Source organism: Triplophysa rosa, linkage group LG10 (genome assembly GCF_024868665.1).
Source record: "Triplophysa rosa linkage group LG10, Trosa_1v2, whole genome shotgun sequence".
In the NCBI taxonomy this organism is placed as follows: Eukaryota; Metazoa; Chordata; class Actinopteri; order Cypriniformes; family Nemacheilidae; genus Triplophysa; species Triplophysa rosa.
In genome coordinates, this window is record NC_079899.1 from 19,712,373 (window position 1) to 19,737,399 (window position 25,027).

Here is a 25,027-nt window from a genome sequence, read left to right on the forward strand (position 1 = left end):
GCTCTCCACACATAGTATACGTTACTCAAATCATTTTGCTTTAAAACCCACTAAGTACCACACTCTGACTGACCGGTCTGAAATATCTGCTATTGCTGGAAGTAATTGTAAGAGCCTGATAAAAAATGACAGACAGTCAAGATAATGCTCGACTCAAAATATTTTCTTTAGGTTGTGTTATGCTTTTTATAGTTATTGTGAATGTATTAGTTTGTCTATGTTAAAAGAACTTTTGCAAGTGTTGTGGGGTCTGAGCGGGTGCTTGCACCAGAGCCAAATGGGTGGAGCTTGACCAAATCCAGATTAATTTATAAATCAACATACTACAACAGATGTGGACAAAAGCCTTTAGAATTCAATTTTACAGTGATTATCGCACACCTATTAAAACTATAGCACTTTCTCAACTATGGGTTATTTTAACCCAATAAATTGTGTGATCTTCTCTACCCAACAGTTGGGTTAAAAAAGTTACCCAAAAGTTTTTTAATGTCAACAATTTTGTGTATGCCATCAATAAATGAAAACTTGTTTATTTGAGTATAAGTACAAAAAGGGGCAGTTTCCCAGACAGGGATTCGTTTATTAGGGATTAGGGACTGTGTTCAGCCAGGACTAGGATTTAGTTAAATTAGGACGTTTTTACAAACATGCCTTACAAAAAACATTGCTTGTGTGCATTTTGAGACAAAACAATGTCACTGATGTATTTTAAGATATGTCGTTTTCAGTTAAATGTTTTTTAAAAAGTACTTTCCATGAGAAGTTAACATGGGAAATTTTGGAAATTGTCGAAGTTTGAAACTTAATACCAATTTACATTTACAAATCTAATTCTACCCCCTCCCCAACGCGTGGAGCCTTGCAGGAAGAAGGTTACGTACAGGTCATGTGACCCCTCAGTACTAATTGACTGTCGCACAAATCTCCGCTCCGTCAGACGATTACTGCTCGCGCACTGCGGCCGGGAGGCAGGAAACCAGCACGAAAGTGAGATACACCTGATACACTAACGAGCCCAGTTCACTATAAACGACTAGATCAAGAGTATATAACGAAGAAAAATGAATCAGATCGAGCTCTCAGTGCCTTATGATAATGGATACGAGCAGGACGAGTACATGTTACAGGAGGAGGATTGGGATAGGGATTTACTGCTGGATCCCGCTTGGGAAAAACAGCAACGAAAGGTAAGAGACAGTTTGGTCCCTTACAAGAAAGTGCACCATGTTGCTTTTGGTAATAAAAGTAACGATACATAAAAACTTTCATTTACAAACGCTACATGACCTAATTCTTTACAGAACAGTTAACAATTTAGAAGTGTCATTTAACATTTATTAAAGAGCTTCTAGTATGCATTGTTGTTATGATGAAATGCATAGACAATTAGACCAACCACAAAATTCCTTTATTTATTGTGTTTTGGGGCTGCTAATGCTGCGAGATCGATGCTGCGGGTACCGAACTAACAATAGCACAGCAGAGAGGGCTCTGTGTGTCTGATACGAGAGGAATGCGGCCTGTCAACAGATGCTTCCAACACAACATGACGTCCTTGGGATTAGAATGAATGCAGGGACTAATTTTAACTCTAAAACCAAAGTAGGTTAATCCAGTGTCCTTGGTGGGGAAATTCCTTTGTATATGAAACAGAACCTCTGTTGCTGTACAGATTAAAATAGTGTCAGATATACAGGTAGCCTCTTTAGTGTGCCAGGCATAGAGCCTTACCTCTCCACCCTTTAATAATTTAAAGGGACAGTTCACCCAAACATAAAAATTCTGTCATCATTTACTCACTCTCTTGTCATTTCAAACCTGTGTGACTTTCTTTCTTCTGCAGAGCACCAAAAAATATATTTTGAAGAATGTGGGTTACCGAACACCCATTCACATCTATTATTGTGTTCTGATTTGGCATATGGTGTTTGTTTTAAAACAGGACATTTAACAAACTGGGTGGATTTGTGCTTGTCAGCTGTGTCTTTTATCTTCTAAGGATTCAGTCCTCTTACAGCCAAATATCAACCACATACGTGCACTTTCTCTCTCATCTACATGGATTTGTTCTTATTCTTAGGAAGAGAGTGATTCAGCTTCAGCAAATTAGAAATGAGAAGTTATTTGAGAAGAACTATTTAATAAATATAATGAAAAAATAACACCTTCTTTTATACATAAGTAGTGTATTCAAGTGACCAGACCTACTTGGATGATGTTAAACCAACCTTCATTTGTTACTTCTACATTCACGGATATGCATTACCAAAACAAGACCATCACTCCACACAGACATGTTCTTGTTACCACGGTCTAAAGTTTTACAGAATGAATTAAATTCTCTCCTGTCCGATTAAGCAAGGCAGATACGATACACAAACGTGCATAAATATGCTGCATTCTCTCTCATATCTCTCTCCTCAATGTGAGCTACTTCATCAGGTGCCTTATCAGAAGCATACTCCGCAAAGAGAGAGCTAAATTTACACTTTTACCTCGCAGGAATGCACTCTGGAGTCTACAGTAAAGCTTTCATCTGACCAGCAATGACTGTAACGAAGTGAACCCGCTTTAGGGGATTAAAAATACGCCAATAGTCCAAAATAGTCCAAAATCTGGCCGTAGGTATCGGCGGATTTGAAAGTGCAACCTAATACAGATGTGGGCAGCGGGACAGACACATTTTGCTCCATGAAACGCTTCACAACATTACTAGGCTATTTTTGGCTTAATGGTAATGGCTATCACAACATTTGTCCTTTAGCTTTGTGCCTGTCCATAATTGTAAGGCGGTGTTGACTGAGTTATAATTTGTGTTTACGCCCGTGAATTATGTCTGTTACTGTGTCTTGAGTGTCCAAATCCTTTTAAGTGTGTTTCAGAGCAGCAGTCAGAGCATAATGCAAAGTATAATGTACAGCAGCTGGTAGTTTTCAGCTTTGTGGTGTATTTGTCAGTAAGTGCTTCTATTTCTGGAGAATGAACTCAGAACAAGTGAAGTGTTGCACTCATGTGTATTGCAAGTGTATATTGGGGAGTATTGTAATGATATCACCATTCTATTGTCTCATGGAGTCTGTGTTTATAATAGAAGTCTGTCTTTCTGACATTATTAATACCAAAACCAACAGAATCTCCACTCAAACAAACATCAACCGAAAGAACTGAACCTACACTATATGCATAAACCAAATCAAACACAATTAGTTTACAAAATAAATTGTTCACTCGCTCTTGCGTCTTGCCACAGTCATTGACTGAGTAAAGTTTGACGGGTTGAGATCTGACTTACTGGCAGACATTGAGTTTTTGTATCCCCATATATAGATTTGATAAGGAAACCTTTTGAAACACAGCGCATACATGTGTGTCTGGTAGAAGAGAGGAATATATTTTGAACAATGTTTCTGTTTCTCAGACATTCACAGCCTGGTGTAATTCTCACCTGAGGAAAGCTGGCACGCAGATCGAGAACATAGAGGACGACTTTAGGAATGGCCTGAAACTTATGTTGCTTCTTGAAGTCATCTCAGGTATACACAAACTTGATACATTTAGGTTACAAACACTTTCTGTCATTTTTAAAAGTTCAGTTCACTTTATCTATTAGATATCTTTTATACCAAACCACACAGGTGAAAGATTACCCAAGCCCGACAGAGGAAAGATGCGGTTTCACAAGATAGCCAACGTCAACAAAGCCCTTGATTTTATCACCAGCAAAGGAGTGAAACTGGTTTCTATTGGAGCCGAAGGTATGCTTTATTTCACACCTGTTCTTATTTATGACTAAATTTAGATTGAATAACACGGTGAGATATATATGCTGTGGTGTTTTGGTAGAAATTGTAGATGGCAATGTGAAGATGACTCTCGGAATGATCTGGACCATCATCCTTCGCTTCGCCATTCAGGATATCTCTGTGGAAGGTACCAAATCAATCGCCGCACAAAGAGTCACAAAGATTTTTTTATTTCATAATAAACAGTAATTTATAAAAAAAGGATGATTTATTAACTTAAATGTTAGTTATGCATGCTGGCATGCTTCTTTCATTTTCCTTCAGAAACCTCAGCCAAAGAAGGACTTCTACTGTGGTGTCAGAGAAAAACTGCCCCCTATAGGAATGTCAACATTCAGAACTTTCACGTCAGGTGGGGCTCATTTTTTGTCATTTTTTAAGCCAATATCAATTATATTTTTTAAGAAATACAAAAAATGTAAAGAAATGTAATATCATTTTAGTTGTATTGTTGGTTTGATGGTCAGATCACAATCTTTAATTTCAACATAACCCTGATTCTCTCTGTCTTCGGTGAAGCTGGAAGGATGGATTGGCGCTGTGCGCTCTCATCCACAGACACAGACCCGACCTTATTGACTACGCCAAGCTCAACAAGGTCTCGAGGATGTCCTCAGATTAACCGGGATATTTATTCTAACAGCCCTTTCACAAAATTAGTGTGAATGCCACTACATGTTTATTCTTCCTATTATTATATCACACTAAAATGGTTGGTGTTTATGCTAACATTTTATTGTGTGCCAATGACTTATTCACATCAACTCCCTCAGGAATCCAATTAAAATGTTACTTGATTCTTGATCTGTGGTTGTTTCCACTCCATTTTTCCTGCATGCAACTATTTTGTCCTTTTTGTGGTTAACTGAAAATATATGCGTTCGTTGTTTTCCGAAATAAGTCCACATTGAGAGTCTTAAAGCTGGTTCAGGTTTGTTTGATTAGGGTCGGAACTGAATTCTGCCGTAATGTAGTAGGTTTGTCCATCGTATGTAATAGAAAAAATATTTTATCCAAACAACATCCCTATTTGTGTACGTTTTTAACTTGAAATTAGCAAGCAGTTGTTTGTTAATGTGGTTACATGTGTATGCCTTTTAGTTGTTGCTGTAAACAGAGAAAGCTGGTCTATACCACTTTTCCCAGAGGTCCATATGGATTTACAATAATCCTGACCTGGAATAGAATTTGGGAAAGTGATCCACATACCAGGAGCACCAGAGCTGTTTCTAAAGATGCTTTCTACGAAACCAGCAATGGGAGTTCTAAAAACTGTGTGTCAGGCCGAATTAAATCGAGATCCATTTAGGTGTTAAAGCTCAGAAGTTGTTCAGGTCTGTGTGAATGGGCGGTATGGTTTTTAATGAGATGCTGGATCAGAACACGGAAGATCAAGGATGTATTTAGCTTTATACGGGTCAGTTAGTTCACTATGAGAGCACACACACATTCCGTTCCCCTTTCAGCTGTTGCTGTCGGCTCCAGGTGAGCTGGAACGGGGTAATCCGGTCTTTAGTGTGGACCTTGTTGTACGAGACATCAGGATGTCCATTACATCGCGGATTGCCTGCAGCTGCTTGTGTCCTGCAATGTGGCGCTTTATTGTCACAGAGATCAAACGCTTGATCCCCAAACCCTGCTTAAAATACATACAGACATCCACAAATACATGCTAGGCATTGTGTATGTAACACACAATGCAATATGAATTGATATTGGAGAATAATAACCAGGAGAAATATAGCAAATTTGGACTCTTGATTTAACGCAGAAAATATTTTTCTCTGGATTTTATGGTTAAAAGTATGAAATCCTTGAATCCTTATTTATTTTGTTTGTCCCTCCCCTTTGGTGGCACCTGTATACTGACACTCACCTCCGCATGATAAAAGACTTTAATTTGCAGTTTATTTAGGTTTTCTTTGAGACAATACTTTTTTTCTGTTGTGTTTCTGTAGGATGATCCTCTGGGTAACCTTAATCTGGCATTTGACGTTGCTGAAAAACATTTGGACATTCCCAAAATGCTGGACGCAGAAGGTAAACAATGACCATCGATTATTTAATAATTTCCTTGGAACATTCAAGAGTGCAGAGCAAATGAAATATGGTGTTTGCAAATGAAACATAGTTTAGAAGAAGACTCATGTTAAAGGGACAGTTTACCCCAAAATAAAAATTCTGTCATCATTTACTCATTTACATTTTAGCAGACGCTTTTATCTAAACCGACTTACAAATCAGGTGAACAACAGAATCAATTAGAACAACACAAGGACAACAATGCATTAGTGCAGTAAAACTGGTCTCCGTAAGCCTATCGCAGTATACGTAAGTACCAAAAAAGATTTTAGAAAAGAAATAAAAGTCTTAGTTAATTGGTCAGGTGTTGGCGGAAGAGATGTGTTTTTAGTAGATGCTTAACCCTACTCACCCTAGAGTTGTCAAATCTGTATATATTTCTTTGTTCCGATAACCACAGAGAAAGATATTTGGAAGAATGCTTGTAACCAAACAGTTCTTGGCCACCATCGACTACTATAGTAGGAAAAATTACAATAGTAATCAAAAGTGCCCCAGAACGGTTTGCTACATTCACATTACATTTATGCATTTGGCAGACGCTTTTATCCAAAGCGACTTACATTGCATGATACGTATGTGCAATCCCTGGGATCGAACCCATGACCTTGCTGTTGATAACGCCACGCTCTAACCACCGAGTTACAGGAAAGTTGCTTTCCTACATTCTTCAAATTACTATGGTACTATTACTATCACTACTATGGTAGTCAATGGCGGTCAAGAACTGTTTGGTTACAAGCATTCTTCCAAATATCTTTCTCTGTGTTCATCAGAACAAAGAAAAAGGAACAACTTGAGGGTGATTAATTGACAGAATTTTCATTTTTGGGTGTTCCTGTTCCTTTAAGAGAATAAATACGTTATTTAGTCTCTTTAGAAACAACTTTTTGCTATTATAACAGTGTAGTGAACATGCTTTCAACTTCTCAATTGCCGAAACAACATACAAATTAATAATGATAAAATATTCAAGCAACAGTTTGTCTAATTTGTCTTGCCACCCAAAATAAAAATGACTTAAAATATGGCTTTTGCTTCACAGTTGTAGGTAGACAGACAAGCCAGAAAAAAGGGCAATAATGATGAAGTGTATGTCTCCAGTCGGTATCGCAGCTTAACAGAGGCCCAGAAGATACATCTGTCCCCAGAGTTCATTCTAGATTGATTTTGTGTTTCTCTTTTCTCCTCTAGACATTTTGAACACCCCTAAACCTGATGAGAGAGCCATTATGACGTATGTGTCTTGCTTCTATCATGCATTTGCTGGAGCTGAACAGGTAGGGTTGTGAGTGCTGGAAAAAAGCTTGATCTTAATAGATTTTACTCCCTTCTTTCATTCATCCTTTCATTCTAACTTCTCTCCATCAGGCTGAAACTGCCGCTAACCGAATCTGTAAAGTCCTGGGAGTGAATCAGGAAAATGAGAAGTTAATGGAGGACTATGAAAGGCTGGCTAGTGAGGTAAGAAGGTGCACTGTACTACATTCCTCATGCACTCATCACTACCGGCTACTGTACACTCATACAAATGTTCTTCTCCTCCCTTGAATTTTGTTATGCTGTCTAGCTGCTGGAGTGGATCAGGCGTACCGTTCCTTGGCTGGAGAACCGGGTTTCGGAGAAGACCATGGCAGAGATGCAGAGGAAGCTGGAGGATTTCCGAGATTACCGCAGGATGCACAAACCTCCAAAAGTGCAGGAGAAGTGTCAGCTGGAGATCAACTTCAACACGCTGCAGACCAAACTTCGCATCAGCAATCGGCCTGCCTTTATGCCCTCAGAGGGAAAGATGGTGTCGGTGAGAGAACCTTTAGCAAAAGAATGTTTAGAAGCAAATAAATACTGTACTTTGTTTCTTTATGTTGTATCTTAATAAACAACTTGGACAACTATAAACAACAGAAGAAGCATTCACCCATGTATCAGTCATTTTTACAGTAAAAATAGTCAGATACACACACGCCAATGTTAACCTAGTGAGCTGCATGATCATTTAAGTTTCTATATAAAGCAAATTACTAAAGATGAATTAAAATGTAAACCAACCCCTAAGGGAAAATTATGTTGACATATAGTTGGTGTAGTAGACATGCTTATGTGTAACTGCACATTATCATCTGATAATATGTGTGTGTTTTTGCGCAGGATATAGCCAGTGCATGGCAGGGTCTGGAACAGGCAGAGAAGGGCTTTGAAGAATGGCTGTTGACTGAAATCAGGAGACTGCAAAGAGTGGATCATCTAGCAGAGAAATTCAGACAGAAATCCACCAACCACGAGACCTGGACTGCAGGTGAGGCCTGACCAATTGATTCTGAGGTCATTGAAATATCAACAACATCGCAGGTTTGTTTTAAATAATCCTGCACTTTGTGTCTGTTGTGCAATAGGTAAGGAGGAGATGTTGACCCGGAAGGATTATGAGTCAGCGTCTCTGATGGAGATCCGAGCATTGCTGCGGAAACACGAAGCGTTCGAGAGTGACCTTTCCGCTCATCAGGACAGAGTCGAGCAAATCGCTGCTATAGCTCAGGAGCTTAAGTATGAACCTTTAACCAAAACCTTCTGCATTGAGCGTCCACATTACATTCTGTGATTGCTGAATGTATATCACTGCGAAATTACACACCATGCACGTGTTTGGCTGGACTTCGATTGACTTCGTTTGATCTGTGTGTTTTTTTTTTTTTTGTCCTTGTGACTGACCTGTCATGTTTCTCAACACCCTGCAGGGACTGGATATCTTCTTATCTCTAACACTGCCTGTCTACAGCTAAACGCACACATACACACAATGTGCTTACAACACGCTTAGTAGTTTGCATTGCTAGCTTTCTATTTTAGCATACATTATCTCCCCGGAGACCAAATTAATTCTGTGTGTGTGTGTGTGTGTGTGTGTGTGTGTGTGTGTGTGTGTGTGTGTGTGTGTGTGTGTGTGTGTGTGTGTGTGTCTGTGACTGACAGTTTATGACCTTTACGTGGCCTCAATCAGAAATCTGCATGGTAGTGACATGATAATCATAAGCATATGATCAATCACTTTCACATATCAATACCTAATCCCAATCCAAACCTGTTTGACTGACGGATTTATGCACACGAAAGATATTATGAAGATCGTTGACGTTCCAACAACATTGGGCCCCCATTGACTTCTGATGTATGGACAGAAATCCACTGAGACATTTGTCAAAATATCTCTTTTGTGTTCCATAGAGGAAAGAGTCATATACAGGTTTGGAATGACGTGAGGGTGAATACATGATGAAAAAATCACAATTTTTGTGTGAACTGTCCTTTAAAGTGATTGAAACAGTAGTTATTGACGTATACAAACTTTAATGTTGATCTAAAAAATACAAAATTATAGAATACGACCTATTTAGATGAACAAAGAACACATTTTATTCCACACAAGTTTAATAGTCCTGAATTATTTTTTTATTACCCACCAGGGGGAGACGTTCCCTTATTCAAAGCTGGTTTAATGTAATATACTCTCTCTCTCTCTCTTTCTCTCTCTCTCACCAAACACACACACTGTCTCTCTCTCTGTTTATTTTATTAAAGTGAGCTGGACTATCATGATGTGGCATCAGTGAATCAAAGGTGTCAAAGCATTTGTGACCTATGGGACCATCTGGGCACACTCACCCAGAAACGCAGAGAGGCATTGGAGGTCTGTGTGCTTTTTTGGTCTAGGACATCTTATGAAACACATTAGAGCATCCATTGAGGAAGCAATCTTTGTTTTCGTTTCTGCAGAGAACAGAGAAACTTTTGGAGACCGTGGAGCAGTTGTTTCTGGAATATGCCAAGAGATCTGCACCCTTTAATAACTGGATGGAGGGAGCCATGGAGGACTTGCAGGATATGTTTATAGTGCACACTATCGAGGAGGTCCAGGTACACATGTTCACTCAAAGAAATGCATATACGTTCAAGCACAAAACGGCTAATCTAAGTTGTTCTTTTCAACAGGAAAAGAGAAGGTTTGTCTTCTAAATTTCACTTTCTCCATCTTTCCTTGCGTTTAGACTCTGATAGCTGCCCATGACCAGTTTAAAGGCACGCTTCCTGAGGCAGATGCAGAGAGGCAGGCCATACTCGGCATCCAGCAGGAAGTTCTGAAGATCTGTCAGAGTTACGGCATTCGTGGAGACCTCAAGAACCCCTACAGCACCATATCTACAGAAGAGATTGCCATCAAGTGGGACAAGGTCAAACACACAACCTGCAGATATTTGACAGTGTTTGTTGCTTTTTGTTGTTGTTGAGTAAAACCAGCTGTTTTTAGAGCAGTGTTGAAAAAAAATACAAAAACAAAAAGTGTGTCCTAGTTTGATCGTGTATTGTATGTGCGTTCAGGTGAAGAAGTTGGTTCCCCATCGTGACAGTGCGCTGCAGGAGGAGTTAGCGCGACAGCATGCCAATGAGAGGCTCAGACAGCAGTTTGCTGCCCAGGCCAACCTCATTGGACCCTGGATACAGACCAGGATGGAGGTCGGTACCCTTACATGATATTTTGTACATCAATTTCATCATTATGGAATGAGTAAGCAAAACAAGTGATTGATTTACATGTTTTTTAAATGACAGGAGATCGGCCGTTGTGCTATGGTGATGGGTGGGACTTTGGAGGATCAGATGACCCAGCTGAAACAGTATGAACATGTCATCGTCAGCTACAAACCCAACATCGACCGATTAGAGGGAGACCACCAACTCATTCAAGAATCGCTTATCTTTGACAACAAACACACTAACTTCACCATGGAGGTAAGCACACGCTGTCACACATCATTCATGTTTCTATAGCACCTTAGTTAAATAGATTTTTGGATCAAAGCATCGGTCAAATGTGCATAAGCACGTGTAGATGCATCACAATTGTGTCTTGATCTTGTATCAATGTTTCCTCTGCAGCATATCCGTGTTGGCTGGGAGCTCCTTTTGACTACGATTGCTCGTACTATTAATGAAATTGAAACTCAGATTCTGACACGGGACGCAAAGGGCATCAGCCAGGAGCAGATGAATGAATTCCGATCTTCCTTCAATCACTTTGATCGGGTGCTGTACTCTGTCTTTATGTTTATTAGCTACACTAAACTCTTCTTTAGTGTGATTAGATGCTACACTAAGCCTTATTTTAAAATACTAAACACTTCTACATCTTTAAATTTAAGGTTTGTTAACTAAGACACGCTTTTGCAATATTTATCTGTGTTTGGTACACACTTCTTCAGAGGTTTCACAAGACTAGAGTGGTTATCACCTTGTCACATTGTCGTAAATTTATAGACCGCCTGGACGTCCTAAACAGACTAACAGCTTCAACAATCTCCCAGCATACCCTCTGGTATCACAAAACCCCAAATGAGCATTGGAAAGAGGATTTCACCTACAAATTGAGTGCACTGTCTAGTCGTCCTACGGGGCGGTGTCCGGTTGACCTCAGAAGGTTCGGTCACTGGGCTAGACCGTTGGATTTTTATTCAGGTTGAACCAATAAGTATATTTGTAATCACTTCACACAGAGACACAGAGACATCTGTTTCCTCCCATAAATGAACATATACATGGGGAAAGCTTCACACACAAACTACGTTCCAATGCACAAGCAGTTAACCGCTGACCTTTTCACCCTCATTCTTCTGAGCGGAGGTGTCACGACAATAGTCTGCAACTATCTATATGTTGCAGAAGCGTAAGCATCATTACGAAGTACAATTTAAATCAACAGCCAGCGCTAACTCCTCAGGCGAAACCAAAGAGTCAACCTAGGCTGTGGTCACTTCTGAATTAGAACAAAGGTTATCATCTATTAATATTTCCCTTGCAAGCCTCAGTAATTTTTTATTGATACGTTCTTGCTGACGAATCAACCTTATCATTTGCATAGCTTTGGAAATCATATCACTCGTTGATTTCTGAAGGATTGGTTCTACGCTTGGTCTTCCTGTCCTCCTTGATCCTGATTTTCTCTTGTCTTTTCTGGAGACCTTGAGCAATCAAATCACGCATGTCATACTTTATGGGTTCACGGTGAAAGGACATATACAAATCCTTTCTCATTCCATTTTTAACATGTGCATCAAATACAACAACGTATGCAGTGCTGCGACCTGGTGTGTATTTAGCTGTAAAGTGGCAATATAGAGGGCAAATGTTAAAGTGAAAGTTCACCCAAAAATGAAAATTCTGTCATAACTTACTCACCCTCTTGTCTTTTTCAAATGTGGATGTCTTTCTCTTTTTCACAGTACACAAAATAAGTTATTGGTAACCGAACCAGCATCTGCACCCATTGACTTCTATTGTATGGACACAAAACCAATGCAAGTGAATGGGTGCCAGTTAACAACATTCTTCAAAATATCTTCTTTTGTGTTCCGCGGAAGAAAGAAAGTCAAACGGGGTTGAAATGACAAGAGGGTGAGTAAATGACGAATTTTCTTTTTTGGTTGAACTATCACTTTATAATGGAACACCAGATGCAGAATTTTTTTAATGTGGTAAAAAATGTGGAAGTTCATATGATGAATAAAAAGACCATTTGGATAAATTGAACAGTTCCTGTCCCGGAAGTTAAATGGTCAGTATGCAGATACAGTGACAAATATGATATGAGGCAACCAAAATGGCAGACTGTATACGTATAAAATACAATAGCATAATTTGATGTGATTATATTTTATAGCAAAATAATGGCAATCCGTTTTTTTTGTGCATGTGTGTGTGTGTGTTTGTGGATACCCACTCCCAGGAAGAGGAGGGTAAACTCAGGTCTGATGAATTTTAAGCATGTCGGATCAGCTTTGGCTGTGTGGGAAATGATACACAGGTACTAACCACACTCCTCCTCAGCATGACCTTTAACCCAACATGAAGTTTTTTCCTTTTTGGTTTTAAAATATATCAGTGTTTTGTCTATTGTTGTTTTGTTTTGTTTTGTTTGTGTATGTTTTTTTATTTTTGTCAACGTGTGTTTCTGTGTTAGGTGCTTTCTCTTTTCCTACTTACCATTTCTTTGTTTTTCCAACTGTGACCCCATCATCCACCCTCTCTATTTGCCCTTTACCGTTGGTTGTGCAGAAGAAGAATAGGGCGATGGATTCTGATGACTTTAGAGCCTGTCTCATCTCGATGGGCTATGATCTGGTAGGTTAAAGAGGACTGCAAAAAAATATTTTCATAAGTAGTTAAAAAGCAAAATTAATTTACTTGAAGTAAAATTGTGTAAGATATTAAGACTTCCAGTAAATCCAATAATTCAGAAGATTTATGACTACAAAAAGCAAAATATACTATTTGAAAATATGTTAGTCTTGATGACATAAAAAAGTTTACCGTTACTGTATCTTAAGGATCTTGGATATTTTTTAAAGATTGTGAACAGTATTGCAAATTACCAACTGCTCTTCACCATACTGTAATAACGGACCAGTATTGTAGTGTGTAAATGTGTGTATTTTTCTGTGTTTTTCATAGGGGGAGGTGGAGTTTTCTCGTATCATGATGCTGGTTGATCCAAACTCAGCAGGCGTTGTGTCATTCCAGTCTTTCATTGACTTCATGACCAGAGAAACAGCAGACACAGACACAGCTGAACAGGTCATAGCTTCCTTCAGGATCCTTGCTGCAGACAAGGTGTGTTTTACAAGTAAAAGTTTACCTTAAATACTACAGATATTTGATACAGATATATGAACCGTTTCTTTAACCACAAATGCAGAGCTACGGTTTCTCTGGAACACTGTATCTAGTTCCTGATAAAGCTCTTTCCAGATGCCTTATATCTAGTGTGTGCTGTGTCCTTTATCTTTGTGTAGCCATATATACTGGCGGATGAGCTGAGGCGAGAGCTTCCACCAGATCAGTCGGAGTACTGCATCAGCAGAATGCCTCCATACGCGGGACCTGGAGCCATGAGCGGAGCCCTGGACTACACCGCCTTCTCTACGGCCCTGTATGGAGAGAGTGACCTTTAACCATATCAACACCTGGCTTCACCTTTAAAATACCTTATTTGTTAGTCCAGTAAATTCTGTACTCGGAAGATGAAATGCACCAAGAAATGAAAACATGAAAAGTAAATTATAATTAAGTTCTAACACTGTATGTTCTCAGTTGTTTATATGAAGTGGCTTTGTTTAGAAATTCAAATGCATTTGAAATGCAGACAATGCAAAAAAAGAATGAAAGTTATTTTCAAATCCATTTTAAATCTTATTTTAACAATTAAATCTAAGGTAAGAAAAACTATTTTACTGTCCCTATACTATTAGCTTTGGTCATACAGCAAACAAAGAATTATTATAAAACATCAATAGTATTGCAAAGTGATATGCTGTAGATGCACTGATAGTACACATTCATTTCAACATTTTAAAATTTTCTTTCCCTGAATTAATCTGTTATGCGTGGTAATAAAATAATCGCCCATTTGTTTCTCATTTTTCACAGATAGTATTCTTTAAAGACAGCAGAATATAGTTTTATGCTGAGTGAAAACTTGTCTGATTCTTTTACAACATAATTAACCTTAATGCCTGATCTCATAGACAATAATACTTCATGCAGTATAAACAGAGGTTTCATTCTCAAATAGATTTCATTTCATGTGACATTTGAACTGCAGACATTTATGTTTTTGTAGAATGTACTAATGGGCTTGTGAAACAAAATATTTGTAACTAAAACACCTGATTTAAATGGCAAAGTACTCACCTGGTATTCTAATGAACAGCTTTGTTAAATTATCTGGAGTATGCACTAGCAATGTACGGCACTTTTGCTTTCTGAATCATTTTACCCACAAATTTATTTCAATGCACAAAAATGAAAGTGACAAATTTGTGTGTTTTACTGTGACGACAAGAAAATAAACCTTACTTATGAAATGACCCGAGACTCTGTATGTCACTTGCCTTAACTCTTAATTTATACATTTGGCAGACGCTTTTTATTCAAAGCAACTTACAGTGCATTCAAGCTTTACATTTTATCAATATGTGGGAATCGTACCCATGACCCTTTCTAATAACCAAGCTACAGAAACATGTATAATTGTTTTGCCTGGTTGTCCTTTAGAGAGGGACTCAATCCCTTGATGTGGATTACATAAATGGAACAAATTATGTCAATTTAAACAGAAGAGGAGTTTAGGGTAAAGAAAATGCTTAGGATTTGGTGTGGTGGTGGGCTTTACAGATATGGACCAATCAGATAGCACACTCCCCCGTGTATGAACCAATCAGAAAAATCTCATGGGAGTCAAATTTTGGCTTCTCCCAAATTTAATTTGAATATGTAACATATGTCTAACAATGTACAAATTTAGTTTAATATTATTTAATATAAGTATTTAGATTTTTGTATGTAAAATATTTGATTTGTTGATTCTTATTGATATTCGTTTTTACCTGCTGAAGAATAAATAAAAAGAATATAACAGGAATTGCACTGGTTTTAAAATGAACTGTAATAGTCTCTGTGGGTCTCCTTTAACAATACGTTAGGTACTTTGTGGTTTGTTTTTTGGTGGATGAAAATCTATACATCATATAATACTACTGGAATAAGGCACAAAACAGTACATAAAGTAATGTTTTTAATAGTAAAAGGAATTTGATGGATCGTAGCATAATTTGTAAAGAAAGCAGATTTCTATAATTTTCTCAGCTTGCCAAATATGGGATATACGTTTCCTACTTTAACCTTATCAAACCTTATCTCACGATGGGTGGTACTATGGCAAGCCATTTTGTCATTTAATCCTTGACATTTACTAGTATCTATTTTTAGGCTACTAGTACTTATTGTTTAGTTACTAGTAGCTATTCCATTAGATACTAGTACTTATTCATTAGACACTAGTACCTAAAAATTAGATACTAGTGCTTATTTATTAGATACTAGTACTTATTCATTAGATACTAGTACTTAATCATTACATACTAGTACTTATTCATTAGATACTAGTACCTAAAATTAGATACTAGTAAACGTCAAGGATTAAATGACAAAATGGCTTGCCATAGCCATAGTGGTACAGTATCTAGCACCTGCGGCTGGATGAGTGCGGAGTGGATGCGTCTCTTCTGTTTGTGTGCACCGATCCCTGATCAGACATTCAGAGAGAGTCAATATCCTTAAACATGGATACGGGAGAAGGGGAAGATGAAATCCTGTTTCTGCGAACAGTAAGTGAAAGAATAGCATTTAAGTAGCCTATTCAAGTTTCTTTGAGTGCTACATTTACACTGAGCTACATTTGTAACTTCCGGCAGATGAAGTCAAAACTATAACATTAGATTTAATATCAGATGAATGTTATGTTATCTTAATCGTTGTTAAGAAATTGTTTTTTTGCAAGTAGGTTGGTAGAAAATACTTCAGCCTTTTTGTTTTGAATTGCTTCACATAGGCTACAATGGAATTTGAAACAATACCACTTATTATGGACTTTATGATTTTCTTTTTATTTTAATTCATCCATCAATCCGTTTTTGCAATTGATAATAGTGTGTCTATGCATACAGAAAGTTATGGATTGCAAAATGCATTGGGGTGTTTGATGATTTGATTTGAAACATTTGAGACAGTTTGGCTCATATCACTGTTGTCTATTTTTACTTTGTATTATCAGTAAAAGGACAGAGTGTTGGATGTGTGAGCTGTCACTCAACCTCATATCTTTACAAGAAAGATAAACAGAGAATTGCACCCTTTCTGGCACACAGAGTAATTCACTAAGGATTTTAGCACATACTTAATTTGTACCATTATTACTGCATTCAAAGGTTATGTGAACTTTTGAAGATTTGTGTGTGTGTGTGTGTGTGTGTGCTGTGCGTGCGTGCGTGCGTGCGTGCGTGTGTGTGTGTGCGTGTGCGTGTGTGCGTGTGCGTGTGTGTGTGTGTGTGTGTGTGAGAGAGAGAGAGACACTTCTGGTCACAGCACTGACATGACAAGCCAGAGGTGTTGGAATTCGCCATTCACGTACTGATAGAGTACACTTGTATTCAGCCCTTATAAGGTTACTAATACAATGCTCTTGTTCTTCTTTGTACATGTATTAATACCAGAGTACTGTGATTCAGACATAGATCATATATTTAACTGTAATATGTTTCAAATAGGTATTTGAATCTTTGTGAAGCTAATCCCAATGACCAATGTGCTTTGCTCCTGCCAACTGAGAAAATCTGTTATGCCAATTTTTAACATTGCACCATCACCTATGATGTGGTATGTTTATTTCAGAGGGATGAGCTGGTATTGAGGTGTTGTTTATCTGGCCCTTATCAGCAAAAACTCTGTTTAGCTGCAGAGGGTTTCGGCAACCGGTTGTGTTTTCTAGAGTCCACCTCCAACTCAAAGGTGAGATACTTACAGTATACATTGTACATTGTCTCTGGCCTTGAGATGAGGGTTGTGTCCTGGGTTCTGTGAGTTTGAGCAATAACACTACGAACGTTTTATATTAAAAGCGTGTTTCAAAATATATAAGCATACTGTACATATAAGCATAATTATGCAAACCTCAAAAACAACTTCCCACGGTTTCCCTTCGTTCACAGAATGTTCCAGCAGACCTTTCCGTGTGCGTGTTTGTTCTTGACCAGTGTCTGTCTGTCCGAGCACTACAGGAGATGCTGGCCAACCGTGAAGACCTGCGAGCTGGGGTGGGTGATATGGTGATGGCGGTTCAGAGTAGACAATTCAGAATTGAAACAGTGATCAAATATCACAGTTTTGTTTTGTTTGTTCAGTCACCTGAAGCAGGTGGGCGTCGCACTCTGCTCTACGGTCAGGCAGTGCTGTTTCGACATGCCTACAGCGACATGGTGAGAGTCAGACCAATACTTTGTTTACGTATGCATTTTGAATATGTTTTTATCCAAAGCGATTTACAGAGCGTTCAAGCTATACATTTATTCAGTATGTGTGTTACCTGGGATTTGAACCCACAACCTTTGCGCTGCTAATGGCAATGCTACCAATTCAAGTTATTTCTCATGGACTTCTATATCTAAGAGCTACCAGAGAACGTCAACGTCTAACATGTGATTTTGGCTTTCTTGTTGTAGTACCTGTGCTGTCTGTCCACATCCGGACTCTCTTCTGACAAACTGGCTTTTGATGTGGGTTTGCAGGTTGATACAACTGGTAAAAACTAAATCTAAATGAATCAATCACACTGCGGACATGTCCGTGTTTTCATTGAACTTTTGGTTGCAGTATTGTTTACATTGCCGACCGTGATGTCATGCGGTCTGGTTTTAGGTGAGGTCTGCTGGTGGACGGTTCACCCCGCCTCCAAGCAGAGATCAGAGGGTGAGAAGGTCAGAGTGGGAGATGACCTCATCCTAGTTAGCGTTTCTTCTGAGAGATACCTAGTAAGTCTGTCTGCCATGTTGTTTCTTTTTGGGCGGAGCGCTCTTGTCTCTCTCATAGTCTTGTTCTTAATCTCCTTCTCTTCTTGTTAGCATGTGTCATGGAGAAGCAGTGAAAATAATGACAGCGACATTGGACGGGTAGATGCTGCCTTCCAGCAAACTTTGTGGAGCGTAGCCCCTGTATCCTCTGGATCAGCAGAAACACAGGGTACAGGACCAATCACACAACAGCATTCATCTAAGTCATCTGAAGATCTCAGATTCTTACAGCATGTTTTATCTAAACTTGCATCATTATGTAAAATCATCCTTACCTGTAGGTCATTTGAGAGGAGGTGACACTATACGTCTGCTACATGGACACACAAATGAGTGTTTGACCATTTCTGCAGCTGGACACAGACAGGAGGAGCGCAGGTCAGAGAGGTTACCATAACAGTAAAAGTAAATTACTGACCAAAATGAATTTACTTGCGCTCTGTTTTGTCTAGATCTGTTCATTTTGAAGAAGGTTTGGTGTCACTTCAGGCTCGGTCTTTATGGAGGCTTGAGACATTACATGTTGCGTAGGTGTACCGCCAACTAGAGTGTGATAACAGTTAAGGTAGATAGTCTTTCCGTAAAGTCATATTTTGTAAATGTTTGTGACTGTTTAGGTGGAGTGGTAGCCACATCCACTGGGGTCCACCGTTCCGTCTTCAGCACCTCACTACCGGATCGTACCTGGGACTGACTCACGATTATGGACTGCAGCTGGTGGAGAGAGAGAGAGCTGATGTTAAAAGTAGCGCGTTCTGTCTACGTGCATCAAAGGTAACATCATAACACAAACCCAATAAATTGTTTATACTTTTGTGTGAGATTAAAACCGTCTGTGTGATAATCAAATCTGTATTTTTATAGGAAGAGAGCCATGAGAGATCGGATTTGGTTGAGAGGAGAGATGGTATGGGTGCCCCTGAGATCAGATACGGAGACTCTCTCTGTTTTGTCCAGCATGTGGACACTGGGCTTTGGCTCACATATCAGACCGGTAACCCCAGTAGACAGAAGGAAAGTAGACAGGTAAGCTTACAGTCTGTGATCAATATCTTTACCAGATAAAAAACTATAGTAACTTTGTGAAATGACATATTTACTGTAAGTACATGTAAATTTAAAAAACCTTTTAAGTAGTTATGATAGTTATGATTTTTGGGGGGAATGCAAAATGAGGAAATGCTTTGGTCCTGCAGGCCGTTTTGCAAGCAGAAGGTCATATGGATGATGGACTCACCCTCTCTCGCTCTCAGAGGGAGGAGTCACATGCTGCTTGTTTAATTCGAAGCTCCGTCCTTCTTTTCTCACAGTTCATTAGGTAAATGTTAAAAATGAAAGGTTTAGCTTGCTTCGAGTTTTAGTAGTTTTAATGAACCCAGGATTCATTTTCTTATTTTTTTACTTTATGAAGGGGACTAGAGGATGTCAGCCAGAAAGAAAACATCCCTAACTTGGATCTTCCTATTGAGAGGGTCTGTCTGACCCTCCGGGATTTGATTGGTTATTTTCAGTCACCCGAAAAGGGGCAGGGTCAAGAGGTCAGACAGGGAGATATTAGAGCACTGAAGAATAGACAAAACCTCTTCCAAGATGAGGTAATATAACAACAAACATACAAACACAAATCACATACAAATGCTATAATGTCTGATTTTCTTCCTCACTTTTACTCTGGCTGTCTTTTTTATTGTCTTTCTCAGGATATAATCTCACTGGTTCTGGACTGCATTGATCACATGCATTTCTACAACAGTGCCGTCCATTTTGCAGAGGCTGCTGGGAAAGATGCAGGAGAATTATGGGAAATAGTCTTGAACAATTTTTATGAGCTGCTAGGTATTACATAAGTTGTTAAATAAAAAATGTATAGCATTGCCTGCATTTTCTTGTGCAAAATAAATTTAATATTTTTTTTCTATAGCTGCCCTGATTAGGGGTAATCGGAAAAATTGTGCCCGATTTTCTGGATCTCTGGACTGGCTGGTTAGGAGACTTGAGAAACTGGAGGCTTCCGCTGGTACAGTAGATGTCTCACAAAATTACTTCCAATTTCTTGAATTAGACTATTTTGATTATTTGACTCATATTATTCTCTTCTCTTTTCTCTAGGTATTTTGGAAGTGTTACATTGTGTCCTAGTAGAAAGTCCTGAAGCTTTGAATGTTATTAAAGAAGAGCACATCAAATCTATCATCTCGCTTCTGGATAAACACGGAAGGAACCATAAGGTATGTTGTGTTTGTTTTTGGGCTATAATGATCCTAGTTCAATATTTGCTGCATTTGACATGGTTGTGTGTGTTTGTATTTACAGATCCTGGATGTGTTGTGTTCGCTCTGTGTGTGTCATGGCATGGCCGTCCGCTCTAACCAGCATTTAATCTGTGACACACTGCTGTCAGACAGAGACCTGCTTCTACAGACAAAACTAGTTAACAAAGTTATCAGGTAACCCCAACAAACTCAAAAATAACTGCGAAATTATATTGAACCTATTTAAAAAACATTTTTAGTTTGTGCTGATATAGAAGTTGATTATAGAGCTGCAATGTAAACAAAAGAAAAAAATGATCCTTGTTTTTGTTCAGTGTACGTCCAAACATCTTCCTGTGTGCAAGTGATGACTGCGCCCAGTACAGGAAGTGGTATTATGAGGTGGTAGTCGAGAAGGCGGAGCCTTTTGTGACAGCTGAACCTACTCACCTGCGAGTGGGTTGGGCCAGTACTGAGGGCTACTGTCCCTCCCCCACAGGGGGTCATGGCTGGGGGTCAAATGGTGTTGGAGATGACCTGTGTTCCTATGGCTTTGATGGCCTTCACCTGTGGACAGGTAAAATCAAACTGAACTGAGCAATAACAGAATTACAACACAATGTGCTGATATGAGTGATTGTGAATTTGTTAAATGCTGTTGTTTTCTTCAATAGGAGATGTGGGTCGAAGTGTCAGCTCACCCAATCAGCATTTGCTAAGAGAGGATGATGTTGTTAGTTGCTGCCTTGACCTCAGTGCGATGTGCATCTCCTTCCGGGTCAATGGGCAACCAGTTCAGGGCATGCTGGAAAACTTCAGTATAGACGGGCTTCTGTTTCCTGTAGTCAGCTTCTCAGCTGGAGTGCAGTGAGTTGAATTAAAATTACTTTTGATTTTGAGTTGTATTAAACTGGTTTGGCCCTAAACGGACAAACTGCTCTACAGAGCTCGTTTCATGAATGTTTTATTCTTCGGCAAAGAAGCGAAACTGTGATGACACCTTTGTCCTGTGTCAGCCACCTTAGTGATTTGAAAGGGAGGGCTGAACGGTAGAGTGAGCCGTTGGTTGCAATTCACAACCTCACCCCTAGATGCCACTAAAATATACACACAGAAGCTTCTTTAGGCTTGTATGTTTGTTTGTTCCATCAGGGTTCGCATGCTGTTTGGAAGGCGGCAGGGAGAGTTTAAGTTTCTGCCTCCTGCCGGTTTCTCTCCGTGTGCAGACGCTCTCCTCCCTAAAACACACTGTAGATTGGAATTGTGCCATGAAGTCACCCAAAATTATACTGGAAGCCAGCGTAACCTTTTAGGGCCTGTTCTACCTGTCACACCTGTGACTTTTACCCCCTTGCCAGTGGATACCAGCCAGGTACCTAATGTTATAACCTTTATCTTACAGAACATAAATTGGTAGTTCTGAGCACTTTTCTGTGTCCTGCCAGGTTGAATATCCTCCACAGATGGAGCAGATCAGAGAGAGGTTAGCAGAAAACCTTCATGAACTCTGGCTCATTGACAGAATAGAGCAGGGCTGGACCTATAGACCCGTAAGTCACGTTCTTTCTGAGTAACATCCATTCAGCTAGTTCATATCATTTTTTTGTTTGTTGAAACTGTTTTTTTACTGCAAGGTCAAAGATGAGTGCAAAAAAGTACATCCGTGTCTAGTTGAGTTTTTCAAACTTCCAGATCAGGAAAGAATTCACAATCTTCAGTCATCTGAGAAAATACTCAGGTATGTTAAAGATGAGGTATCACACGCAGTTTCTGCCAATCTCATATGAATCTTCAGTACCTATACAATAGTATTGCATACTTCATATCTTCAAAGAGTATTTGGTTTGATCAAATTGATAAAAGACAGATACAGCCCACACGATTATTTACGTAAAAAGACGAGCGCCTGGAGCGTGCAGTGGGGTGCGGAAATACAGCACACGCACACAGTACATCATCGCCTTGATTCACTATACGTTCGTGTTGTTTACATTATGCACGTACACGCCGATTGCCAACAAAACACAGACATATGACTTAGTTTGACTTACCGTGTGTGGTTCATGTCCGGCAGTTTTAAGTGCTTGGGACCGCGCCATCTATCAGTTTCAAACGATCTCCAAATCCAGCGTTATATCCCCCATTTATATAACATTCATCACTGAAGTGCAGTAAGCAAACAAACACAGCTAAACTTCCGTCAGCAGAGTGAAGCGGCATTGATGGGCGTGCTCTTTTTCACGCTGGCTGGTTGACACGTGGGCTTGCTCTTTCGCTTGCTGGATGACGTGTGGGTGTGCTTTTCCGGAAAAATTGTCCAATAAGGGACTAAGAACCCTCGTTACGAAACGGGAATCCATGTTCGAAAAAAACTTTCCGAAACCTGTACGAACTCTGGCGGAGTGAATCAAGCACAGAAATACTACGTCATACGTTCAACTAGTTTTTGACAAGTTGACCATGTTAAGCTTGAGAAGCCAGCACGTTTATTAGTGTAAAGAAGTCAAAATGCATGAAATGGCATGTTACCTATGCTTTAATGATCTGATGAATTAAAATGTGGACTTAATTAGGTAATAGTTCCATTTTTTCTATTCTTTTTGTTTTGAAGCACAATTCTGGCTCTTGGTGTCCACATTGGACTATCTGACGATTACACTGAGGAGAGTGTGAAATATGTTCGACTTTCAAATAAGTATATCACAATGTCATTCCTTCCCACGACACTTTTTTGCAGTTTATTACGGTGGTGAAAACTGACTGGTAAATGAATCGTAAATACATTCCTGTTCAGGTATGAGCTATGGAATGGTTATAAACCAGCACCTGTGGATCAGTCTCGGGTTGTTCTAACAGCTGCTCAGGAAAAGTTAGTGGATAAGCTGGCAGAGAATGAACACAACATCTGGGCCAGAGATCTGATCAGACAGGGCTGGAGCTATGGACTGCAGCAGGTGCAAATTAACAACACAGCAGACATTTTTATTATCAGAACTTGATCTTAGGGACCATTACTTGTGATAAAATTGCCAAACTTTCTTTTGGATGTTATTTGATTGTATTAGGTCCATTTATCCAGAATATACATGTATTATACAGTATAACCTACATGAAACAGATGTATGGAAATAAATACATAAAACACAGATAAAATGTATGTTCATGTATCAGAATACTAGTTTTTTCATATATGTAATGAAGATACATCAAATTAATCAAACAACTTAGAATTAGAAATATACACATGATATTTATGTCTGCACATTATATAAATAATGGGGGGAAACGGGAAATAATAGATATAATAATATATAATATATATTTATAAATCCTGAATATAAAGTTATACATTTGAGTATAAAAATCATAATTATTAGTTAATATCTTACTTTTATTTTTATTTAACTAAATTCAGGTTCATTATTTTATTTTCGGACTGGGAACTAAAAACCGGTAAAAATGTATAAACATTCATTCAAAATTATATTTTCCTTTATATCTTCATTTCCCCCCATGTTTTATTTATATTTCAGGATGTGAAGTATAAGAGAAGTACACAGTTGGTACCATTCTCCCTGTTGGATAAAAAGAGCAAGCAGGCTGTTAGAGGGGCCTCGAGGGACGCCCTGGGTACCCTGCTTGGATTTGGATACACTGTGGAACCGCTGGAGCAAGAATATGGTGGGTTTTAACATCCTTTCTCTCCTACATGTTGTCATTTCTGCAAAAAATGAAAATCTGTTGATTAAATCATCCAGAAAGCTGATGATGTCCTATTTGCTGCATAAAGTCATTTTGCGTCATCCCACATTATGCCATAGCTTCAAAAAGCAACATCAAATCTGTGAATGTGGAGAGATTTCGTATTTTCCGCGTGGAGAAGGACTTTGCGGTAAATAGTGGGAAATGGTACTTTGAGTTTGAGGCCGTAACAGATGGAGAGATGAGAGTGGGCTGGGCACGACCTGGATGTAAACCAGATGTGGATCTTGGTTCAGATGATCAGGCCTTTGTTTTTGATGGCTCTAAGGTAAGGTATAATTTCTAATGTCCAGCCTTTTTAAACACAAAGCTAAATAATATTATTACACGGCTCGTTAGAATGCTTGATTCTGATTGGCCAGTCGCGACATTTGCAGGGTCATTATTCCCAGATAACAGCCTCTCAAAACTAATAACACACAGTAACCCGGATTCAGGAAATCATTTTGACAGGTTTTTTTTACAAAAATATGTCTTTTAATAACATATATGACATTATATTTAGAAATGATTGAACCAAATTGCATGTTCGTGACATTTGAACGCCGTTTCTTACCCTAAAACCGAAAGTAAACAGCTTTTCCTCGCAGAAGGTCTGCATTCTATAAAAATGAGCTTATAAAATATTTCAAATTCACATTTCATATCCAGTTTTTTTCTCATGTGGCAAGTA

The 25,027-nt window shown here is 38.9% G+C and overlaps 2 protein-coding genes across 3 annotated transcripts in view; both read left to right on the forward strand.

Moving 5' to 3' along the window:
• Nucleotides 1–926: 926 nt before the first annotated feature.
• On the forward strand, nucleotides 927–14,797 carry actn2b (actinin, alpha 2b). Of its 2 annotated transcripts, XM_057344168.1 has the most exons (21): nucleotides 928–1,190; nucleotides 3,422–3,536; nucleotides 3,639–3,758; nucleotides 3,847–3,933; nucleotides 4,071–4,158; nucleotides 4,326–4,404; nucleotides 5,765–5,846; nucleotides 7,083–7,168; nucleotides 7,260–7,352; nucleotides 7,459–7,689; nucleotides 8,037–8,184; nucleotides 8,282–8,432; nucleotides 9,465–9,573; nucleotides 9,660–9,800; nucleotides 9,932–10,114; nucleotides 10,263–10,397; nucleotides 10,494–10,673; nucleotides 10,821–10,967; nucleotides 12,993–13,058; nucleotides 13,389–13,547; nucleotides 13,730–14,797. In XM_057344168.1, exons 1-21 carry the CDS (start codon nucleotides 1,065–1,067, stop codon nucleotides 13,886–13,888), a joined length of 2,685 nt encoding a protein of 894 aa, XP_057200151.1. In that variant the 5' UTR covers nucleotides 928–1,064; the 3' UTR covers nucleotides 13,889–14,797. The 2 variants fall into 2 exon arrangements, with proteins under 2 accessions (XP_057200152.1, XP_057200151.1); XM_057344169.1 differs by lacking the exons at nucleotides 13,389–13,547; nucleotides 13,730–14,797 and adding an exon at nucleotides 12,664–12,741 and having other exon boundaries at nucleotides 927–1,190; nucleotides 12,993–13,059.
• A 1,260-nt stretch (nucleotides 14,798–16,057) lies between these two features.
• ryr2b (ryanodine receptor 2b (cardiac)) overlaps nucleotides 16,058–25,027 on the forward strand; it is a 49,597-nt gene continuing 40,627 nt past the window's right edge. Inside the window, 26 exon segments of the mRNA XM_057343751.1 lie at nucleotides 16,058–16,102; nucleotides 17,166–17,282; nucleotides 17,483–17,587; nucleotides 17,675–17,749; nucleotides 17,993–18,071; nucleotides 18,189–18,301; nucleotides 18,392–18,509; nucleotides 18,622–18,718; nucleotides 18,793–18,867; nucleotides 18,958–19,114; nucleotides 19,211–19,334; nucleotides 19,475–19,658; nucleotides 19,752–19,935; nucleotides 20,041–20,176; nucleotides 20,262–20,357; nucleotides 20,450–20,568; nucleotides 20,654–20,787; nucleotides 20,928–21,169; nucleotides 21,267–21,459; nucleotides 21,745–21,964; nucleotides 22,038–22,142; nucleotides 22,227–22,330; nucleotides 23,204–23,287; nucleotides 23,387–23,546; nucleotides 24,126–24,273; nucleotides 24,414–24,627. Coding sequence (XP_057199734.1) covers nucleotides 16,058–16,102; nucleotides 17,166–17,282; nucleotides 17,483–17,587; nucleotides 17,675–17,749; nucleotides 17,993–18,071; nucleotides 18,189–18,301; nucleotides 18,392–18,509; nucleotides 18,622–18,718; nucleotides 18,793–18,867; nucleotides 18,958–19,114; nucleotides 19,211–19,334; nucleotides 19,475–19,658; nucleotides 19,752–19,935; nucleotides 20,041–20,176; nucleotides 20,262–20,357; nucleotides 20,450–20,568; nucleotides 20,654–20,787; nucleotides 20,928–21,169; nucleotides 21,267–21,459; nucleotides 21,745–21,964; nucleotides 22,038–22,142; nucleotides 22,227–22,330; nucleotides 23,204–23,287; nucleotides 23,387–23,546; nucleotides 24,126–24,273; nucleotides 24,414–24,627 — 3,428 coding nt within the window.